This window comes from Muscardinus avellanarius (assembly GCF_963383645.1).
Source record: "Muscardinus avellanarius genome assembly, chromosome: 1".
Classification (NCBI taxonomy): Eukaryota; Metazoa; Chordata; class Mammalia; order Rodentia; family Gliridae; genus Muscardinus; species Muscardinus avellanarius.
Genome location: NC_137786.1, coordinates 113,271,444 through 113,295,340, shown reverse-complemented (window position 1 = coordinate 113,295,340; position 23,897 = coordinate 113,271,444). Strand labels below are relative to the sequence as shown.

The 23,897-nt window shown below is 40.8% G+C and overlaps 1 protein-coding gene across 1 annotated transcript in view; it reads left to right on the top strand.

The window, feature by feature from the left end:
* SPOCK1 (SPARC (osteonectin), cwcv and kazal like domains proteoglycan 1) overlaps positions 1 to 23,897 on the top strand; it is a gene marked incomplete at both ends in the record, with an annotated part of 559,572 nt that overhangs the window by 387,933 nt on the left and 147,742 nt on the right. The window contains one exon of the mRNA XM_080690082.1: positions 9,026 to 9,152. Coding sequence (XP_080546208.1) covers positions 9,026 to 9,152 — 127 coding nt within the window. The remainder of the gene's footprint in view (positions 1 to 9,025; positions 9,153 to 23,897) is intronic.

Genomic DNA, 23,897 nt, shown 5'->3' with positions numbered 1-23,897 from the left:
ATTTGTAATCCCAAGTACTTGGGAGGCTGAGACTGGATGATCATGCAGGTTTGAAGCCAGCATCAGCAACTTAGTGAAGCTCTTAGCAACTTAGTGAAACCTTGTTTCCAAGTAAAATATAAAATAGGTCTGGGATGTAGCCTAGAGATAGAATACCCCTGGGTTCCATCTCCAGTAAAATACACACACACACACACACACACACACACACACACTCACTCACTCACTCACACAAAATATCTGATGAAAACACAATGACAAGTCAGAAAAGAAGGTCCAGTGACTGAGACTGGTTACTTAAGCCTCAGTTTTTCTACCTGGAGAATGGGAGCATCTACCCTCGGGTGGTCATTGTATTTGAGAAAGCAGGCAGGAAAACAAGCAGGTAAACAAGCATTTAAGACATGTAGCATTGCATGTAGTAGTCATGCAAAGAAAGTGCGATGCCATTGCTGTTATTTATTATATGGGGTTGCTTTACTCCTTCACCAGCTGTTCATGTGCAGAGTAAAACAGTGTGTCTGAGTTATACAAGCATAGTAGAATGCACAGCCTATGGAGTAAAATAATGGCCCTACTTCCATGACTGAAGGAATGAAGTCAGCAAATCTATAGCATATATTTTTAGCAGCTACTCTTTCCCACTCCCTACTCTTATCATTAAAATATTTCTGACACATTTTGAAATCCATCTAGCAATATAATGTCAGGAAATGTATTTTTGCACATATACGTATTGCTGGAAAAATTATTCTGTCCTGCGACCTTCTTGCTATGAGTCCTGACAGTGGTGTTGCTCTGAGTGTCGAGTGAATTGCTCGGTCACACTGGATGGTGTGAAAAACTCCCTTGGTGTGACCTGTGGGGAAGCAGTAGGATATGGGTTCATGATGGGGGTATCTCGAGTGAGGAAAGCAGGGCCCAGTGCAAAGTAAGAACAGGAAACACTGGCATTTGGAGTTGGGGCTTAGGGTCACATCACCAGGAATTAGGACAGGAGCACAGCCAAGAGATGTCAGTGCCTGGTCACCATTACCATCTTGTAATAGTATGAACATAGCCACTAACAGAGAGTTGTTCTTGTAAATAAAATGAGTAGCAGCAGGTTGACTTGCATAATATATCTTATGGAAATCCTCAGAGTGGTGTGCCAAGAACAGCTTTAGAGCAAAGTAAGTCCTTAAATGGATAATACCAGCATATATAGTCCTATCAACATGTCAGAAGATCTGAATGTATGTTTCCAACAATTACATTTCAAGATTACATTTCTTAATAAATTCCACTAAACTTAATATTTCCTACTTAATTTTTTAATGTAAGATATGGCAAAAATACAGAAAAATGGATTATTTAGGCAACTTTCAAGGAGTCGTGGGAATTCTGATGCCTTATCTCTTTTTTTCTTTTTTTAAATTTTTTTATTTGTGCACTGTATTCATACATCATAATGGGATAAAAAACTGTGTAGACATACATGCACACATCGCCCAGTTAGCCCCTACCCAATCCCCACCTCATTCCCTCTCCATCCCTCCTTCCCATGCTTGGCTTAGTGGTTGACATCTAATATTATAGCAATTTATGCAAAATTAACCATGATAATCTCACATAACAGATTCATTTGTCTGATATCAAGCTTTTGATCACTTAGAGATAACATTTCAATATTTCTTTTTGCTTTCTTTCTTACCAGAGGATATTTTTTTCCTTTTTTAAGGTGAAACTATCATACACTTATTTATTTTTCAGAAAAAATCTATCCTAACATGAAATATGAACTCTAAATACCCAAAGCAATCTCGAAAGAGAACAAAGCTAGAAAATGTACATTTTCTGATTTCAAACCTTATAAAGCTACAATAATTGAAACAGTGTAGTACTGCTATAAAGGCAGATATATAAACAAGTGGAGTAAAATTAAAAGCCTAGAAATAAATTCTTCCATATATGGTCAAGTTATTTTTACAAGGTTTCCAAAAACATTTGGTGAAGGAAATAATAATCTTTTCACTAAATATTGTTGAAAAATAATAACTACATGAAAAAGAATAAAATTGGACCCTTACCTAACACCATATACAAATATTAACTCAAAATAGATAAAATACCTAAATGTAAATCTTAAGACTATAAACTTTTAGAAGAAAACCTGGGTCATAAAACTTCACAACATTGAAATTGGCAGTGATTTCTTGGATATGATCTCAAAGGCAGAGGCAACAAAAGAATAAACAAACTTCCTAAAAAATAAAAAAAATTGTTCATCCAAAGACAATGTAAACAGAGTTAAAAGTTACTGATAGAATGGGATAAATATTTCCAAATGCTATATCTGAAGGTGTATTAATATTTCAAATAGAAATCCTAAAAATTAGCAACAATAAAAGCAAACAATACAATTTAGAAATAGTTAAAAAGTAACGAATGAATCTCCAGAGATTTTTATATAACCAATAAACACATGAATATAACTCATCATTGTCATAATATAACTAATCATTAAGGAAATATAAGTAAAAACTATAGTGAACTACTACTTCACATTTGTTAGGATGGCTGCTTAACATGAATTACCTTGCTCCAGCCCTTTACCTTGAGTTTGTTACTCTCTTTATTTGTAAAGTGTGTTTCTTGTAAGCAGAAGGTGGATAGATTCTGGTTTTTAATCCATTTTGCCACTTTATGTCTTTTTATTGGGGAATTGAGGCCATTTACATTCAGTGTGATTATTGAGAGATAATTTTTTTTTTTTTTGGTGGTACTGGGGTTCCTGGAAGCCCTTCTACCTCCGGGCTACACTCCCAGACCTATTTTTACATTTTTATTTGGAAACAGGGTCTCCTAAGCCAGTGCGCACGGCTGGCTTTGAACCTGCACGATCCTCCTGTCTCTGCTTCCCAAGCGTGGGGATTACAAGCGTGCACCACCACGCCCGGCTGAGAGATAATTTTTAATTCCTAACATGTTAAGATTTTATTTCTATTTAAAATACTGTTTATTCTTCTTTGCTTAGTTGTCTGCTGGATGGAAAATCTTGTTTCTCTGGTTCTGCTATGTATTACCAATTTCTTCTTTGTAATTAATCTCTTTGAGTATTTTCTCTAGCAGTGGTTTTGAAGACATAAATTCCTTCAGTTTCTGTTTGTCGTGGAAGCTTCTTATTTCCCCATCTATTTTGATAGATAGTTTTACTGTGTAGGAAATGTTTGGCTGGAAGTTGTTTCCTTTCAGAGTTTGGAATATGTTACTCCAAGCCCTTCTGGATTTTTTTTTTTTTTGAAGAGATTATTGATCCCTTTGGTCACCTTCTTTTCCCTCCTATATCCCAATTATTCTTAGGTTAGCTCTTTTAAAATGGGCCCATATTTCTTCAATGTCAGATTCCTGCTGTCTGATTTTTTTTCTAAGTTATAAATTGTGCATTCGTTTTTGGAGTGATCATCTTCTAGAAGCGAGATTTTATTCTCTGTGTGGTCTAATCGATTGTTTATACTTTGAATTGAGTCCTTTACCTCAATGATTGCATCCTTTATTTCTTTTAGACTCTTTCTAAATTCTTTTCGAAGGTCCTGTATTATTTCTACAGTCATATTCCTGATTTGATCTTCTGGAGATCTATGAATTTCTGTGTTATCAGGTTCTGATAATATGGGGTTGTGGGCATTCATTGCTCATTACTCTTTCCCATTATTTCAGAAATCTGTGCCTTCCCTGGGTCACTACAACTTCACTTAGGGTGATCTGGATCTTGAGTCAGTGGTAATCTCAGCCACCACTACTCCTTTACTGGGTTGTATCGCAAAGACTCAGACCCAGGGAGTTAATTGAGGCTGCTTGTGACCATGGGGGTGCCAGGCTAGGTGTTTTCCTACAGGGAGCTGCGACTAGGGTGTGTTATCTCTGACACTGCTACTCCTTCACTGGGTTGGACTGCAAAATCTCAGACCCAAGGAGATTATCAAAGGTACGCAAGTCCCTGGGGGTTCAGTAAAGGGATTTCTCCTTTAGGGTCCGCAATTTCACTCATGGTTATTGTGTGTGCTGATCAGGAGCTGTCGCGGGGCACGGTGAACTCGCTGTCATGGCAACATGGTGCTGCTGCCATGCCCTCAGCCATGAGGCTGGCATATTTCTTTTCTGGTTTTGAGCTCCATTCTGAGTCCCTGGAAGGCATGATGAGCTTGGCCACTGGGAGTTTTAGGCATTCTTTGCACTGAAAGAACTGCTGAATTACACCCGGATGATCTGCAACTACTCACTTCAGCATTTGAAGCTAGAACAAGAAACAACCATTTAGAAAGCAGTTGCTAAGTCCCTCAGATTTGAATTTACATGGCATATAAAAGAGACTTGTAAAAAGCAGATATGGCCAGCTAGAGAGAGAACCCAGACTACTCAGTCATGAGAAAGTTAGGCAAAGGAGGGAGGTGCCTAGGATGGGCTCCCCAGGCTCTCAGCTTCTGTGTGCCTTGTCTCCCCTTGAAACAATAGTAGCCTCTTAGTGTTTAGTTGAGTGGAATCAGTACTTGCTTGAAGACCATTGCAGGAGCCTGGCCTGACCAGAAGTTACTGCAGAGATGTAGTAGAGTGGAGATGCAGCCTGATTTCTTCTGGAGGGACCCCAGGAAACTTTCTGGGAGTGGTATTTGAGCTGACCTAGAAGAAAGAAAGATGGAAGGGGAGAAATGAAGGTGGAAATAAAAGTATGTCGAGTATAGAAAAATAACACATGATGGTACAGTTATACAAAGATCCTTCTTGAGCTTCAGGAAACAACTCAGGATGGCTAGAGCAAAAGTCATGGGTGGTCAAGGTCAGAGTGTTTTGTGCACACATGTGTTGGGGAACAATGAACTTGAGAGGGCAGGCTGGGCAGTTTGATGCCAAAATTCAGAGTTCAGATTATGCCCTGGTGTTGGGGAGAAAAGGGGAGGTTTTAGCATGGAAGTCACATGATTAGTTTTAGACTTAGGCATCATTCTTTTTGAAAAATAAGATAAATGCTGTAAATTGTTATAGGCTCTTAAAACAAGATTGAGAATAAGTAGTTTAACAATTTGGAATAGGAAATGCTCACAATGTCCTGCTATTTATCTTTTCTCCACATGGAGAGCTTTAGGTTGGGATTTTCTGCACAGTTCCATCAACCTGTAGGAGGTAAGGCTGCCTCTCTGCAGCTGCCCGGCTGAGGGGGAGCCCGGGCTTATTGGCCACTGAGAAGGCTGACAGGACCTGCCTGCTGACTAAATCTTTGCATCACCTTGATTGATAAATGTGATGTTAGCAATTTCAATCCCATCAAACACCTTCATTGCATTTTACTCCTCAATGACTCAAGAATTGAAATTTTTGAGTCAGAAATCTTAGTTTCTTGCCTTAACAGGGTTAGTTATTTTTATGATATGCACTGATTTATGGGGATTGAAATGTACATACAGAATCCAGGGAAGTGATGTGATGCTTTTGGGCCACACACGTACTCATACATAACTTGACCTCTGGTTTCTACATCAATACCAAGAAGATCCTACCCTACCTACTTGAGGTAAGGAACACCTGGATTTGCCTCGATATAATAGGTATACTTGTTTCTATAGAATTGGGAAAATCTGGAATAGTTTAGGCCTTATACTAAAATCACCCAAGACATTCTAAGAAAGGTCAAAGGTAGTTCTACCTGGACAGGATCCATGACCAGCTGACATATCTGCTGAGCTTGCTCCTCTGCAGGGTACTCTAGGGACAGTGTTTCAAAAGAGTTCTAAAACCCTGGTGATGAAAGTATAGATCCCAAAATAGGAGATGGAGATGGTCCTATTATCATCACAGTGGTTTCCTGGGCAGTCTCCATTTGACATATATATGTGATATAACTGCCACATGTCTGTGTGACAGTCACTGTAAATCACTGTCCCTCTGAGTCTGTAATTTCTCACTTATAAAATAAAGTTTCTGGACTAGATTAGTTTGAATCTGGCTCTAATGTTCTGATTAATTCCTGAGTAACCACTGCAGGGGCCACCACATAGAGACCCACCCATACCCCAGGGATATCTTGAACATCCAGGAGGCACCAAGCCTTCTAGAAGGTGTTGGTCAGCCTTACCTCCTTGCCTGACTGAAAGGAACTCAATGGTGAATTTCAGGTGAAGAAACAGAGATGGGGTGTTGCTAGCTTTTGATTGGTAACTAGTTCCATCTTTTCCTTGAAGCCTCTGGTTCAACATTTATATCTTCTGCTCCTGCCTTTGGCTTCTTTCCTCTGGAGCATCATTTCACTAGGGTCCGTTTGTTCCAGCAAAGATGCCATTCTTTGGACGTTGTTGCTCTTTTCTGCAAACTTATACCAAGAACTACTTTGGCCATGTGGGGACTGGCCCAGAAGAGGAGCTGCCAGATGCCAGAGCTTCTTCCTACTTTTGTTGAGTCAGACAATCAGTGTCAGACAATTTACCATGTGAATAATGATAAATGTGTAGTGTCCTGCTGAAGGAATCCTGTACCATGAGATTAACTGTGTGTGGGCAGCCTGCTCTTCTGCTACAGGAGTCCTACCTGTGGTTCCTTTTCTGGTATTCCAGAATGAATCCTGCAAGAATTGTGTGTCTAGTGAAGGATAATAGAAGCCCTTGAGTCCACGTTATTTGTAAATGCCAATGGCAGATTGTTTTTAAATCCAGACACAGAGGCAAGGCCAAGGTGGGTAGTTTCTGTGAATGGAGAGAGGACCTCCCAAAGCATACATATGAGTGTCCTCCAGGAACTTCTATGCTAGTATCCTATGTTGGAATGAAATGGGCCAAGGAAGAGAGATTCAGTCTTGCATATTCTCTATAGCTGTGTGAATGTCACCTAAGGCCTTGCCACAAGTCAGCTATATGACTTCAAGGAAAGCTTCTTTGAGCTTTAGTCTCCCTCTTTTTTAGTAAAACTAAAAAGTAGGACTACATGATCTTAAAGGACCCTCGTAGGACTTTCTTCCCCTGTGTTTGGTCAGGCCGTGTACTGTAGTCTCTCCAGCCTAGGCTCTTGGGTTTTACTTCAAGGGCTGTTCTGTGGGTACATACTCTTTGATGTCAATACCCAATGTAATCCTCCAAAAAGACATTGTTTCTTGCTGCCTCCCTCAAATTGCTGGTGTAGTTTTGAGGTATGATAAGAACCACATTAGTGGTGCTCTTTGCTTTATTCATCTTTCCTTGCCCACATTTCTTCTTTTGAAAGGGATTAAGTTATCTTATATATCAACCCAAATTCCTGAGGGACTGGAGAATAATTTCTCACCTGGTAGGAAAGATGTCTTTCTTTGAGCTTTATGGATTCTTCAAGGACATTAGATGTGCTTTTAAACCTAAAGCCTCAGAATAATCACACATCCATGGCAATGATGATTTTATTCTCTATACCTACTTCTATTTCAGTAAATATTAATTATAGCAATAGCTACTGTTCATATAGCTGCCTGTTTTGCAGATTCTATACTGAATCTTCATTGACATCAGCTTATTTAGTGTTCATAATATCAGCTTGAAGTAAACTCTGTCCCCCGATTTATGGATGAGGAAACAGATTTATAGGACTAAGTATTAAGGTCACACCATGAATAAGTAACAGAGCTGAGTATGAACTTGTACTTCGTGATCTGAGAGACCAAATGCTAACCACCATGCAGGTCTGCTAGTACAACACACGTCAAGGGCACCATAATTACCTGATTGATGGGCAGTCCAGAGATACTTGTCCTCTGCCCAGAACTCAGTCCTGTGGCCATGGGGCTCCCTTCAAGTGGGTTTCGGGGAGAGCAGTTTCATCTGAGGGAGAAAATACATCAGTAACTTCAAGCTTTTATTTCATTGGTTTATGATACAGAGATAGGGTTCCTTCTGTGAACATAAGCCATTCTAAAAATGTCATTTGTCACTATGAGAAAGATTAGAATGGAGGGAAGCTGGAGCTGGAATCAAAGAGTAGAATTCTGAGTTTGTTTGTTTGTTTTGTTTTTTTTTGGTGGTACTGGGGTTCCTGTAAACACTTCTACCTCTGGGCTACACTCTCAGACCTATTTTTACACTTTTTTATTTAGAAACAGGGTCTCTTAAGCCAGCATGGCTGGCTTCAAACCTGCGTGATCCTCCTGTCTCTGCCTCCCAAGCACAGGGATTACAAGCGTGCACCACCACGCCTGGCTTCTGATTATTTTAATAGTTGAAAGTGACATCACCTCTCAGCCTCTGCTGAGTAACAAATTGGAAGCTGGGCTGAAATTTCTTTAAAATATACCCAGAGATAGTTTTCTGCAGCTGTGATAGAGTGTTTTGGTTGTGTTTGGAGATTCACTTCTGTCTGAAGAGCTCATGGATTGGCCTGAGTGTCACACAAGGGGTAGCATGTTTATCAGCTCCAGTTAAGTCTAAGGCTCTGAGGGGCTATTCTGGCCATCTGTGATATGCCGCCCCTGGTAGTTGGGCATATTAAGCCATATTTTCTTTTTGTGTGTGTGGTACTGTAGATGGAACCCAGGGACATTCTACCTCTGAGCTACACCCCTAGTCCAAATTTTTATTTTTTATTTAAAAACAGGGTGTCATTAAGTTGCAGAGGGCCTCACTAAGTAGCTGAGGCTGGCCACGAACCTGTGATTCTCCTGTCTCAGCCCCCCAAGTACTGGGATTACAGGCTTGCACCACTGTGCCCAGCTCTCCTTTTTGTTTCTTAAAAATAATATTGTGAATGTCTTTCCATGTCACTAATGTTTTATAACATTTTAATGACTGTACTGTTTCCTTGGCCCATCTTTGAGTTGGGAGGAAATATCCTCCACCCTTTCTTACTAAGTTGGAACAAATGGGAATGCGGACCATGAGCCCCAGGACTCCCCTGCCAGTGTAAGGAGTGCTTGCTTGTTTCATTTATTTATGTATTTATTTATTCATTCATTTAGCCCTGTACTTTGGGAACCTGGATGAAATACCACCAGGGACTGGAGAGCTTCAAATAACTTACCTATTTTTCTCATCCTTAGGCAGAAGAAGGGGAATGTGGCCCACAAACACTGGGTTGGACCTTCGAATCTGGTCAAATGCAAGCCTTGTCCTGTGGCGCAGTCAGCCATGGTCTGTGCCTCTGATGGCCACACCTACACATCCAAGGTTTGTCTTCATTGTCTTTTTTTTTTTTTTTTCATAAAAAATACTGTATGTCTGCTTGTCAAGGCTCTGTGCCAAAACTGTGGCCTGACTAAAGAGCTCATGGATTGGCCTGGCGTCACCCAAGGGCTCAGGGCCTTGCCCTAGAGGAGCTGTCACATGGAACAGACTCAGATTTGTTCTCTGTCTTAGGAGGCATGCAAAATAGTAATGTTACATCCTGCCAAACACCTGTACTCCCAGTAAGTAGGAGGCCACAACAGGAGTTTCACAGGTTCAAGGCCAAGCCTCAGCAACTTTAGTGAGACCTTTAACAACTTAGTGAGAGAAACTATTTCAAAATAAAAAAAAATAAAAAGTGCTGAGTATACAGCTCTGAGGTAGAATGTCCCTGTGTCTAGTCCCCAGCACCCCCACACATACACATAAAAGTTGGCATCCCATGTAATTAGATTGATCAAGGGCTGCATGGTTGTGCGAGTGGGGTGTGATCCTGAAGCTAATCTAGAGAAGCCTAGGGAAGGGAAGGCAGTTTACTCCTCTGAAGATGCAAGCCATTTAGCTAGGTTAGTGTGGAGCAACCCAGGGAGGGAGGCAGGATTGCTGCTTAGTGGCTGGTGCACTGGAAGAAAGATGTGGAGGGGGTCAGCCTGTGTTTTATCAGTACTTAGGGTCATCTAGGCTGTGCTCAGCACTGCGCGGTCCCTTAGGAAGTTGTGCTTCTTTCTCAGAGGCTCTTGAGGGTTTATGGTATCATGAGACAGAGGCAAGTGTGGAGTTAGGTTATTTTATCTCAAATCAACAAAACAAAACTAGTTTCATGCAAAAGGGGCAAGGGTAAAGTGGTTGTATCTCTTCTTACTGGAGGAATGAAGAAAAGCTCCATAGAGGAAGGCCTTTCAGCTGGGTTTACAGACAGGAGTCTGAGGGTGGAGGAAGAAGGCAATCATTTATTCTTTGAACTTCCACCAGTCTCTTAGGATAAAGCTAGCCATTTGCATTTGAGGATTGGATTTGAGGATTGGAATAATGAATTAAAGGGAATACCTAGAATTTAAACCTGTTTGTCTTTTGGTTCTCTTATCTGACAAGTCTTAACCCAGTACCCTCTTAGGGTCTATAGGAGCTGATATGTGGGCACACTCTGGAGTTTTTGTAAGACATGGTGGGGGAAGTGGAGCCCTGGCCTCCTGAGCTGCATGGCTTTCCTCTGCCTTCTCCTGTTTCTCTGGAAGGGAGCACCTGGGTCTCTCCAGCCCACACCCCCATGCAGTTCTTATGCCTAGCCCTGCTGTCTAGACGTGGATGGCCTCTGTTCTTGGTAACCCCATGCAGACCCTTACTCCTGGGAGATTCCACAGGCCTAGGAGGACCCTCACTGCCTGCTGTGCTCAGAGGATTAGTCAGGTGGCTTTGAGGATGTGGCTTCTCTTCCCTACTGATTTTGTGTTGCACAAGCCATATATCTTTCTTCACTGAAAAGAAAGTTTTAGCCTACCACATTTCCACATGTTTTCTAGTCATGGGGATATATCTCATTAAACAGGAAACCAGAAAGTAAGCCTCAGTCTGGCTTGTACTCAGATTCATGGGGTTTGCTTTAGGACCTCAGTAGCATGACCACTGCATGGTCATTTCCTGCATTCATTCCACAGGTGCCATTCCAGCCTTTCTTTGTGTCAAAGGTACTGAGGAAACGTATAATTGGAATAGAAAACGTGGCCCTTTTCATGACCAGAATCAGTAATCCTTACTGCAATGTGAATTAGAACCTAACTGCCCAAGATTGCAGTCAGTATATCTTGGATAAATAGCCCCAGCCCATCTTAGTTCAGCTCAGCTGGGTCTTTCCTCTCCCCTTCATCTCTACATGTATAGTAGTGGATTTTTTGGGGGGGAGGTGCTAATGAATCATTTTTATCCCTCATCCCAAAGGCAAATGTGGCCATTATTATCTTTTCCCAGGGCCCAGATGTTTGGGGTGTAGACAGTCACCTGGAGGTCCTGTAAAATGCAGATTTGAATGTGGCAGGCCTAGGGTGGGGCCTGAAACTCTGCATTTCTAAAATAGGCTACATGTCCACAGACCTCACTGTGAGTGGTGAGGACTTCAGTTTGCACAGCCTTCTCCTAATAGATCTTTACCTCTGTCTCCCTTCCCCAAGCCCAGTATCCATCTCCCCATAACGGAAAAAGGGGCATTTCTGGAGTAAAGTCTGCTGCTTTAGTGCTTGGAAAGCTTTCCTTCCTGCTGCTAAAGCAAAGCTCAGACTCTTCATTGTCACTAGCAAAGCCCTCTGATCAGCCCCTGTTCCAGAATCCCTCATGGAAAAGATCATTCATTCATTTTTTTTTTTTCAGAAGCCTCCTACTGGATACTTCTGACTGTTCCAAGCATTGCACCAAACATAGTGGAGGGAACAGTGGGAAATAAGCCAAAAATTGTCCATGCTCATTTTGAGTTCACAGTCTGGTAGGAGAAAGAGAAATAAATGAGTAGCCAAGCATATAAATATATAACTTCAAATTTAGTTAGTCCTACAAGGTTTGGTGAGGGGGTAGGGAGAATTAGATAGATAGATGAAAAATGTTAGAGAGGCTGGATTTGGAGGGAACAGGGAGGGAAAGTTTCTCTGAGGAGGTTTCTTTTAAACTAAGAATAGAGGGTTAGAATGTTCCAGAAAGAAAGACCAGTATGGGCCAGGAAAGTAGGGCAGTGTGATATGTTTGCAGAATGGAGATGATGTCTCTATTAGGGAAGAGGTACATGAGATGGGAAGAGAGGGAGGATGTCAAGAGTAGTCTAAGAGGGGACAGTTAAACAACTGGAAAGCAAGGAGTTGGTGGAGCAGTTCCATGCTTGTGGGATAATATTTTTGTTGCCTTAAGAATATAAAATCCCAGCCGGGTGTGGTGGTGCGTGCTTGTAATCCCAGCATTCAGCTGAGACTGGAGGATTGTGGTTCGCAGACAGCCTCAGCTACTTAGTGAGGCCCTCTTGCAACTCAGTGAGACCTGGTTTCAAAATAAAGAATAAAAAAAATAGGGGCAGGGGTGTAGCTCAGAGCTCAAATGCTGCTCGGTTCCATCCCCAGACCCACCAAAAATATAAAAAATATATAAAATCCCAAAGGCAGAGACAATGTGCACACCTCTACAGGCATGGGGTGTGGTATGGAGTGAACACTTAGTAGGTTTTATTGATAGCGAGAAATTAGCATGGACATTAGCTGAGAAGGAAGAGGGAAGTTCAGTCTGTGCAACCCATCCTGGATTTGACCAAATGGGGTGGTTAAAGCTTAGTGAATTAGTACAAAAAATAAGCCATCCTATCCTAGCCAGGTTGCTTAGCCAAACTCTCTCCCCAGGCCTCTGGCAGAGAACTGACAGCTCCTTGCAATGATTCTTTCTTGTAGAGATCCAGTTTGTACCACTCAAATTATTCTCTCCAGTCTGAAATAAAACATCTGTTCCTCCAGGCCTGAGCCTGGGTTTACTCCCTAGCACCACCTCCAAAAAGAAAAACAGGCAGGAATCAAGTTGGAAGCTCCCTTTGCAATGTTGCCATGACTTGACTTCACAGAAGAGCTGACGTCTGTGTAGTGTGGGTAGAGCCCTTGCTTTCCTGGAAGCACTCTGCAGGGCTAGTAGTGGCTTCGGTTCCTGTGCTGCTTTGACCTAAGTGGAAGTTTACCAGACCTGCTCAACTCTTTTTCTGGGAGCAAAAGAAGAAACCTAATGCCACCTTATCAGAAACTGTAAAATCCTCCATCCAATTCTGCAAATATGGTGACAAACTTTCCACTGCTGACAGAATACCTGGGAAAATAAACTTGTAAGGAAGAAAATTTTATTTTGGATCATAGGTTCAGGGGTTTCAGTTTACTGTTACTTAGCCCTCTTGCTTCGGGCCTTTGGTGGTACAATATGTCACAGCAGGATGTGGTAGAGGAAGGCTGTTTGTCTAATGGAAGCCAGGAAGCAAAGAGAAATAGAAAGGGGTCAGGTCTCAATATCCTAGCTGAGGGCATCCTCCCAGTAACCTAACATCCTCCCGCTAGAGCACACATCCCCAAGGTTCCACTGCCTCCCAATGTTGTCACAGGCTGGTGACACTTTAACACATAGGCCTTTTGGGGGGGAGCACTTACCATCCAAACCATAGCATGGCATACTGAGGCCCCGAGGGACGCGGCCTATAGCAGAGTTTGACACTCATAGTTTTATGCCTGGATGTTTGTGATCTGCCCACCCATATTTGAAGTTAAAACAATAAAAAAGGGTAGTGGGAGGGGCAATATTGCAGTGGAAAATGGTTTGGTTCTTGGTACAGGTGACTTAGTGTTCCGTCTTCTGTCCTTTCCAGATTTAATAGAATATGTATGACTCAATCAAAAGCTGTGTTCATCATTCAAGACCTCACAGCAGGACACAGTTCTAAACCCCTGTGTGTTCAGTGAAGCTTTTTTTCCAGGGGGCATATTTCAGTCTGGTCCGGTTAACTAGTAAATTGTTTTAGTTATTATTCCTAACTATATGCTTGTTTATTGAAGCTCAAAGGGTACTTGATCTCACACACAAAGCATTAGACATCACTAATAGATGCTCAACTAATAGGGGTGAAATGGTTAACTGGAAATGAATAAATGACTTATCATCCCATAAAGTTATGGCCTTTCTGAAATAATTGATATCAGGAAGCTAAGGGCAGATAAAAAAATGAATAACCAGAGGTTATTTGATATCAGTAAGTCACACTAAAAAAATAGTTTCAGCAAAAATATTATGGAAGCCCACACCCCATAATGGAGAATAAAAATTGTCCAGGTGAATTGTTTATCCCTCCAAGAAGGACCTGGAGGGCTTGGTGTGATGGTACACACCTGTAATCCCAGTGCTAGGGAGGCTGTGATAGGAGGATCACAGATTCAAAACCAGCCTCAGCAACATGGCCAGACCCTGTTTCAAAATAAAACATTAAAAGGACCATGGTGTACCTGGGAAGCAGAATTCCTCTGTGTTTAATCCCTAGTACAAAAAAAACTAAACTAAAAAGGTGAGTCTAGAGGTTGTGGGGAACCATGAGGGTAGCAGGAGGAAGTAACCCGAGTATCAGCTTGTCCTAGCGCCGGTGTCTATCCCTGAGTCTCATTGTTGAAGCTTTCCTTCTGCCTCTCCACTCCAGATAGAAGCTTCTAGAACTGGGTGTCTTACTGAGGAGTCTCAGTCCATAGCAGGTCTCTTCCAGTGCCCCAGTGCCAGGAACACCACTCAGAGTTCTCTAACTCCTAGGATGAAAGAGTCCACGAGAATGCACAGGTTTAAAATGAGAGATATGAGCCATTACATGGCAGTGTTTATTCAGACTCTAGAGCAAACCCCATGAAGGTTAAGGCCAGCAGGGCCCTGCAGGAATCAGCACATTGAAGGCCAATGCCAAGGCAGGTGGAGAGTGAGATACCAGCTGGCCTGGACTTGGTCCCCAGCGACAAGTGTCTTATCACTGTAGCCATTTCACCCTGTCCTCCTTGTCACTACCCTCCACTGGAAAAATTGATATAGTACAGAAATCCAGGAAATATGTATTCAGTGATTCCTTACTCTATGACATGCACTGTGCTAAGCACTGGGGATATGGTAAAGGACCAAATACCCAAAGCCATGGTTTTCATGAGCTTATAAGTAAGCAAACAAACAGAAAAGCAGTCCACTTTAATTATAGTAGGTGCTGTGGCTTATTCCGTGAGCCTTCAAGTGCTGGAGGCTTGGTTCCCAGTGTGGCATTGTTGAAGTGATGGGACCATTAAGAAGTAGGGCCTTGTGTGAGGTAATTAGGTAACTGAGGCACTGCCCTTAAGAGATTAATGCAGGTCTTAATGGAGTAGTTCTCTCAAGAGCAGATTGTTTTAAGAATAAGACCAGCTCCTCCTTGGGCTCTGCGTTCCTGTCTCACCATGTGATCTCCTCTTGTACCATGATGTATATGTAGCCAAGAAGTTACTGAAAGCTAAGTAAACCTCTTTTCTTTATACATTATTCAACTTCAGGCATTTTGTTATAATAACAGAAAATGGAGGATGTTAAAGCTGGTCTTGGTGACTGAATTTCAAATAAAGTCATTAAAGTTCTGAGCCCAGCAAAATGGTTTCTTCACCATCTTTATTGTGGCTGGACCTGAAAATCCTCCTACCAAGAGCTTTGTGGCTTCAACTTGGGATGTCTGAGAGGCCATTGCCCAGAGACACTGGATCTGCTTAGGAAGATGAAAGCTCCCAGGGTGGCACAGAGAAGGGATGCTGGGTGCGGGCTGTTAATCTCTGAAACTGTTGATTAGAATCCGGTGCCTAGGCTTCATCAGGGACATCCCAGGGTTTCTCCCTCCAAAGTCAAAGCTGCTTTGGAAATTGGGAACTTATCTGGAGGGACAGAGAAGGAGGACCCTGCTGCCCCAGGTCCTGGCTTGGGGCGCGGTGGTGAGGGTGGCTTATTGCCAAGAATCATTCCCAAGAACTTAGTCAGCATGTCTGATTACCTGCCCACCTGACCAAAGCCAAGCCATCCAGACTATAACTGCTCCCTTCACAGTCCAAAGGCAGGTGCTCAGCCTCGCCTCTGAGGAGACAGCTCCCGAAGGGGAAAGGGGTGCCCTGAGAGCCAACTCCCTTCTCTGGTTCTCGGGCATCATCAGCCTGGCTGTTGATAATTGCCAAATAGGCATGGAAACATCTATCTGATCTACCCTCCCTATTTTCTTTCTTAATCACTGTTAAACAATTAGCAAATGGTTCATTTATGTCTAGACATGGAAGAGGGATATGGAGTTAAGAAAGGCTGTGGAGGAAAATGTTTCTTTTCTGTTCTGTTCTGACCATGCTCATGTGAAAGAGGGGTGGGAAGTGCTTGTTGTACAAGGTTGGCATTTCTTGTAGCATATTGTCGCTGCGGTCTATATTATTTTTTCAAAGGCATCTTAATAGTCTCCAACAATAGCTACCAAGAAAAGGTCATGTTTGAAGTTCTTGGCAAGTGCAATCTCTGTTGGCCGGTGTTTTCATGAACAGGCTATGCTGAGGATTGGAGCCCATGAGGGTTTGGATTTTTGAGACTTTCCCCATATAATTCAAGCTCACTCTGTCTTCTCAATCTCCCAGACTTCTGACCCCGTGAGCATGTCAGGCATGAGAGAGTTTCATGTGTGGCTTCTCTGCTTTTTGAGCAGAGCTGAGGCTGTCAATGGTTGAGTGGTACTTCCTGTCGACCTGCCCCCTTCAGACCTGTGGAGGAGGATCATTAGGGATGATGTTTGCTTGCAAATGGCTCATTTGAGGACCTTGCTTATTCTTCAAACTGAGCAGAAGGTAGGACTGGAAGCCAAGGAGAACAGGCTTGCATTTGCACAGGACATACTAGCAGTAGTAAATGCCCCACCAAGAGCAAGGGAAGCAGCCACTAGCATGACTTCTCATGTTTGATGTGTGTTTCTTTTCTTTTTCTTCTTTTTTTTGGGTGGCACTGGGGATTGAAGCCAGGAGGATCCTACCTCCAAGCTACACCCCCAGCCCTATTTTTTAATCTTTATTTTTTGAAACAGGGTCTTGCCAAGTTGCAGAGGGCCTCACAAGTTGCTGAGGCTGGCTGTGAACAGTTATCTTCCTATATCAGCCTTGCAAGTACTGGGATTACAAGCATGTGCCACCATGCCTGGCAGAAGTCTCTAACCCTGTGTGCAGGTGCTCTGTAGCAGTGGGTGAAGAGCATCATATACAGATATAGCCCCCTGGGTACCAAGACCGAGGAAGGTGCCCATAGTAGATTTCACTATTATTTTCTCTGCCTAGAAAAGGTCAGTGGAGAGGTTTTGTGACTTTAGAAACACATGCAGTGACATCTAGCCAACTCTAAGTGACTTTGCTTTATATATTGAACAGTTTAAGGTTTGGGGACAAATCCCCCATGGCAGATGTACCAGTTTTGCCATTTTCCCTCAGGCCTTTTTCATTTACAGTTTTCTCTCCTTAGTTTGGGAAGCCAAATATCATTTAATAATGAGAGATCATTTATCTAGTATGAAAATGCTCAACTGTTAGTTTAAACAGAATTCTTGCCCTGATTTTATTATAATCATCCTCTTTTTTCCTTCACAGGAATTTGGAAGGAGTAAGTATGAATAATATTTAAAAGTATTAACTATGCATTATTTAGGATGTAGAATCTGGCTGCTGTGACAAAAACCCAAATGAAACAGAGATTTACACGGGATCCGCTCTTGTTTCTCTCTCATGTAAACATTGCATACACAAGTCCAAGGCTTATATGCTGCCTGCAGACTGCTGGTGACCAGGATCCTGTTGGCGTGTTATTTTTTCTCAGTAGTTGGAATTGTAGAGCTTCTGTCTTTGGGTCAAGGATGGCGGCTGCACCCAGCCATCAGGAAGGAGAAAAGAAAAGCCACTAGCATGGCTTCTCATGTTCTATTGATCAGAGTTAGTCACAGGCCATACAAGCTGCAAAGGAGGCTGGAAAAATTAGTTTTAATTTCAGGCAATGAGTGCCTATCCAAAAAGATTTTGGTTTTGGTGGTACTGGAGGTGGAACCCAGGGGCTTTTCTACTACCAGGATATACTCCCAGACCTATTTTATACTTTATTTGGAAACAGGGTCTCATTAAGTTACTGAGAGCCTAAGTGGCTGAGGCTGGCTTCAGACCTGTGCAATCCTCCTGTCTCAGCCTCCCTCAGCTGGGATTACAAGCATGTACCACCACCATCCCCGGCCAAAAAATTTTTTAAGTTATATTATTAAGGGAAGTACAGAGTAGATATTGGAATTATATAGCAGTCATTATTACAATAATATTTAAAAATAACCAAAAGTGACAATAAAACAGCAGTATATAATTACTGAGCCTATATTAAACACTTTGTGCTAAGTACCATAGTATTATTTTCTATAATATCACATATAAATTTTCACAACAAACTTTTGAGGCATGTGTTATTATTAGTCCCATGGTAAAGTTGAAAAGACTGAAGTTATAAAATTTCCCAAGATCATCACAATAAGTAGCCGAATAGATATCTGAATTCCATTCTGACTCCATAGTCACAAGCTTTCCTTCCACAAGTGAAAGCTACCTGTAAAGGAGTGTAAAATACAAGTTGTGTCATTAGAATTCTTTTGATTTTTAAGGGACAGAAACATATAACTTGGCTGAAGTAAAAAATAAAAAGAAAATTTCTTTTATAAACAGTCACATAGTACACTTGAGTCGCCAGGCCTCAGAGAAGGAGGAGACGCTTCACGGTGATAACTCTGCCTTCCTTTGCCTCTTCTGGTTTTGTCTCTGCTTCACTTCATTAAAAAGGAGGCTTTCTCCCTGCTTCAGAGAATATGGATTCTGAAAACCACATCAAACTAGAAACTTCCCAAAATTTTACTGGTGTGCCATTCAGTCCCATAGAAGGATTCTAATTGGCCTGTTTGAGTCTTGTGTCCATCTCATGATCAAATACTAAATCTGGGCTGGTGGGGCTTTAGGATTGTCCTACCCTGGTCACATGCGCCTCCTCGCCTCACCCTTTACTATGAACAAAAGGAATGTTTGTTTTTTTTAGCAAAATAAGATGGAAAAGAGAATATAATGGATTAAAATTTAAAGCTTAGTGAATACACAATTACCTTTTTCAAAACCAAATAAGTTAGCCTCCATGAAGTCTTCATCTAAATGATATTAGTTTAAGCCAGTCTTAAGACATACGTGTGTCTAGAAAATATATGCAGAGTGGCACATAAGATGAGTTTTTATACTAGACATGTTGTCTACTTAAAGAGAAAGTTTAACTGAGCATGGTGGTATACATCTATAATTCCAATACTTAGAGGCTGAAACAATAGAATTGCAGGTTTGAGGCCAGCCTTGACAATTTAGGAAGACCCTCAGCAAATTAGCAGGACCCTTTGCAAAACAAAAAAATAAAAAATGAGCTGAGGGAATATCTCAGAGGTAGAATGTTCCTGGATTCAATCCCCAGTACCACAGCGGGGGAGGGGGGGAGAAAGTTCATTTAAAATTAAGTTGAATCAGTATCATTTAAGTTCAGAATTCTCTGAAATCATTTGGCCTAATGCTTTAATTCTTTCTTCTGATCATGGAGCACATTTATCCTCAATTCTCTTCAGTCTGTTTCTTCTTAGAACATGCCAAGATAACATATTCTTTTGGCTCCCAAGGATAAACTTTCAGGCAAAATGGTTACTGTGTCATTTTCAGAAAGCACAGATGTTCAGACACCATCAATGGTGAAAATGCTTCAACAGGATTTATACAGACTACTTCAGCATGCAAATTAGTCATGAAGTTTGAGTGGAAGAAAGCAAGCAGCTCAACTAATGATTTTACCACTTATTTCTACACTCTATGTGTAAACATGCATTTAACCAAGATTTGAAGAATAGATTTTTATTTCTTCTCCTCAGATGCCCTGAGTAGAATGCCATGTAATTAGTACTTTTGTTAAAATAGATTAGGAATAATAACTTTCTTGTTGTCAGTCTGTTAGACACACAATTAAGCTATTTGATAAAGCAATTACCTGAAGACAATGATGCTTGGCCTCCCCTCCTCAGGAGATGAAAATAAGAATTAGGTAAAATTGCAATGCACATGAGAACTCTATCCCCCAATCTTTTGGGAGACAGAGAGATCCCTGGCCAGAATTAATATGTACACTGCTATAAGTCTAATTAAATCATTATTAAAATTGTTAATTAAATTTATGATCATCTTATTTTTTGTTTTTTTTTCCTAAAAGGAACAAACAAAATATTGTGCTGACACATTGCTCAAACAAGTAGTCCGACTTTTTTCAACATTTTTCAAGAGAACATTTCAGAATCAGATATAGGTAGTGCCCAGAAATGCTGAGCTCCTTTTCCAAGCCCTGAGCTATGACCTGCATTCTATGTGAGTGAATTAAGAAATTCAATATTCTTTAATTAGAATTGGGTTAAAACTTACCATAAATTGTTACTATAATTAAATATTAAAGGCAATAACTTCAAGATGCTCTGATTTTTACAAAATCAAGCCTTTTCCCTCTTTCTGAAACAAATGAAGCATTTTGGAATCTTCATATACCATGCACAAAACATAATGCTTCTTGCAATCAAGGGTGACCAAAGCTGCTAGGCCCTGTTCAGTGAGGTGCTGAGAACAACCCTTCCAGTAGTAGTGACTTTTCCTAAGCTCTTCTTCAAAGGCACAGAGGATCACTTTGAAATCCAGGCCTTCCCAAAGACAAGCTGTGCACTGGTGGACAGATGAGAAACCAGGTGCTATAGGAACTTGGGACCTTGACTAGTTTGACATGATGAAGCTTATTAGAAAAATGTCTTTGCTTTCTCTCTCTAATAGGGAGGACAAAGAAATTATGTATCTGTGAAGATGAGATGCTCCAAAGTTGGCTCTGAGCAAGATACCCTTCATCTCTCATGTCTTCTCCCCTTTTCTACTAGAAGCTTTCTAGACCAGCTACCTGGTCTCTCCTTAAAGCAAACCAATGTGTAACCCAATTCCCTGACACATACAAGGGACAGGAAGAGGAATCATCGCTAATTTTCCTTATTCTGGGATCAAAAAGGGCTTTGCACGTGCCCCTTTTTCTTTGCATTTTAATATACTACCATGGGATCGAATGGATTGATCTTTCCTTGCACACACAATAAAGGTACTGGATTTATTACTTGGAACTCAGCTCTTGGCTAGATTATTGGCCACTGCTCTTCTAGGTGGTAGATAAGTAGGGACCTAATCTAACCAAGAGTCTTTGAGGCAACAACTGCATGCAGACTGTAGGCAATTCCTGAAGTCTGAACAAAGTGGAACTTAAACTTTAGGACATTTACCCTGAGTTAAAGGGTGGTTTTTATTGAAAAGGAGTGGTGATAGTTGGCATCCTTGTCTTGTTCCTGACTTTAGCAGAAATTCTTGTAGTTTTTCCCCATTCAATATAATGTTGGTTTTGGGTTTACAGTATATTGCCTTAATGATGTTGAAGTACTTTCCTTCTATCCCAATTTTTTGCAGTGTTTTTAACATAAATGGGTGTTGGATTTTGTCGAATGCTTTTTCAGTATCTATTGCTATGATGATGTGGTTTTTGTTCTTGGTTCTATTTATGTGGTGAATAACATATTGATTTGCATGTGTTGAACCAGCCTTGTTTTTCTGGGATGAAACTGACTTGGTCATGATGTATTATTCTCTTCATATAGTTTTGAATGCGTATAGCTAGTATTTTGTTTAGAATTTTTGCATCTATGTTCATTAAGGATATTGGTCTGTAGTTTTCCTTTCTTGAGGTGTCTTTATTTGGTTTGGGGATTAATGTGATACTGGCCTCATAGAAGAAATTTGGGAGAGTTCCATCTCTTTCAATTTCCCGGAACATGTTATGAAGTATTGGTATTAGTTGTTCACTGAAGGATTTGTAGAATTCAGCTGGGAACCCATCTGGGCCTGGGCTTTTCTTTGGTGGAAGAATTTTTATTGCCATTTCTGTTTCTTTGGTTGTTATTGGTTGGTTTAGGCTTGCTATGTCCTCTTGGCTGAGTGTAGGAAGGTTAACTGTGCTTAGAAATCTATCAATTTCTTCCAGGTTTTCAAGTCTATTGGAGTATAAATTTTTAAAGTAGTTTCTGATAATCTTTTGAATTTCTTCACTATCTATCTGTGGTAATATCTCCTTTTTCATTTCTAATTTTGATAATTTGAGTTGATTCTCTTTTTCTTTTGGTTAGGTTGGCCAAGGGTTTATCAATTCTATTAATCTTTTCAAAGAACCAACTTTTTGTTTTATTGATTCTTTGAATTGTGTTTTTGTTCTCTATTTCATTTATTTCTGCTCTAATTTTAATGATTTCTTGCCTTCTGCTGGCTTTGGGAATAGACTGTTGCAGACTTTCTAGGTCCTTGAGTTGTGTCATTAGGTTCTTTACTTGGTGGTTCTGTGTCCTTCTTATGTGGGCACTCAATGCATTAAACTTTCCTCTTAATACTGCCTTCATGGTGTCCCATAGATTTTGGTAGGTTGTATTTCTGTTTTCGTTTGTTTCCATAAATTTATTTCTTCCCTAATTGCTGCTCTTATCCATTCATCATTCAATAGTGTATCATTCATTCTCCATGAATTTGAGTACTTTCTTTCAAGTTTCCTGTTGTTGATTTCTACTTTTATTCTGTTGTGGTCTGAAAAGATGCAAGGAATTTTTTAAAAAATCTGTCTTAAGGCAAAGCAGGACAACAGGAACATGTCAGTTTCAGCCTGAATTCTGGATAGAGAAAGAAAGAGTCCCCTGCAACCATCACAAATAACCCATTGAGTGTTGGAAAAGATGTAGAGGAACTGGAATTTTCATATGCTGCCTTGGAAAAGTAAGGGGAAACATTCTGAAGTTTCTTTAAAAACTACCTTGTGATACAACCATTTCACTTCTAGGTATTTATTTACCCAGTAGAAATGAAAATGCATATCCCAAGAAATACCTGTAACTAGTGTTCAGAGCAACGCTATTTGTAATATACCAAAACTATAAATAACCCAAATGCCATCCGCCGATGAATGATTAAACAAATATGCTATATCCTTATCTCTTAATTTTCTGTTGTTTCAACAGAATGCCTAAGACTGGATAAATTTTTAATGGAAAGCGATTTATTTTGGCTCCAGTTTCTGGAGGCTTGTGCTCTTTATAGCAAGGCAGAAGTCAGAGGGGCAAGCAGGAAGATGCAAAAGAGCCCAAACCCACGTGGCTGCAAACAAGTCTCACAAGGAGGGCTTCTCCATTAAAGAGGGAAGATCCCCATGGCCTAAGGCCTCAGCTTCCACTAGGCCTCAGCTCTGTATTGAGGAATTAGAGTTTCTAACTAGAGCTTTTGGGGGACATACTCAAACCATAGCACCACATAGTCAACCACTCCCCAGAAATGCAAAGATTTGAGCTATGGATGCATGTAACAATGTTATGATTAAAATAAATATTCTGAGTGAAAGCCAGACCAAAAATAGGACTTATTGTTTGATCACATTGATATAAAGCTTGATAAAATGTAAAATAATCTGTACTGACAGAAAGCAGACCAGTGGCTTGTTATTGTTGGGAGAGAGAAAAGAGAGCTGGAGGGGGAATTTCAAAGAAGAATGAAGAAACTTTGGAGGATGATGGATTTCTTAATTATCTGGTTGGTGGTTATGGTTTTTTACATATGTATAAAAGCTCCTTGTATTGTATACTTTAAATATGAATTATTGCTGGGCGTGGTGGTACACGCTTGTAATCCCAGCATTCGGGAAGCTGAGACGGGAGAATCACGGTTTGTGGACAACCTCAGCTACTTAGTGAGGCCCTCTGCAACTCAGTGAGACCTGATTTCAAAATAAAAGAATAAAAAATAGGGCAGGGGTGTAGCTTGGTGCTCGAATGGCCCTGGGTTCCATCCCCAGACCCACAAAAAATAAATAAATTAATAAAATAAAATAAATGTGCATTATTTATTACATATCAATTATGTCCAAAATAAAAGTTAGAAAAATTTATATCAGACCCCAAGTGTATATCTAATGATTATCACATTCTTGTAGTTACCCACATTTTTCCATGTTTGTCTTTATGTCTTTATTTAATTCTGCACTGAGCTATAGCCCAACCTCTTATTTATTTATTTATTTATTTATTTATTTATTTATTCG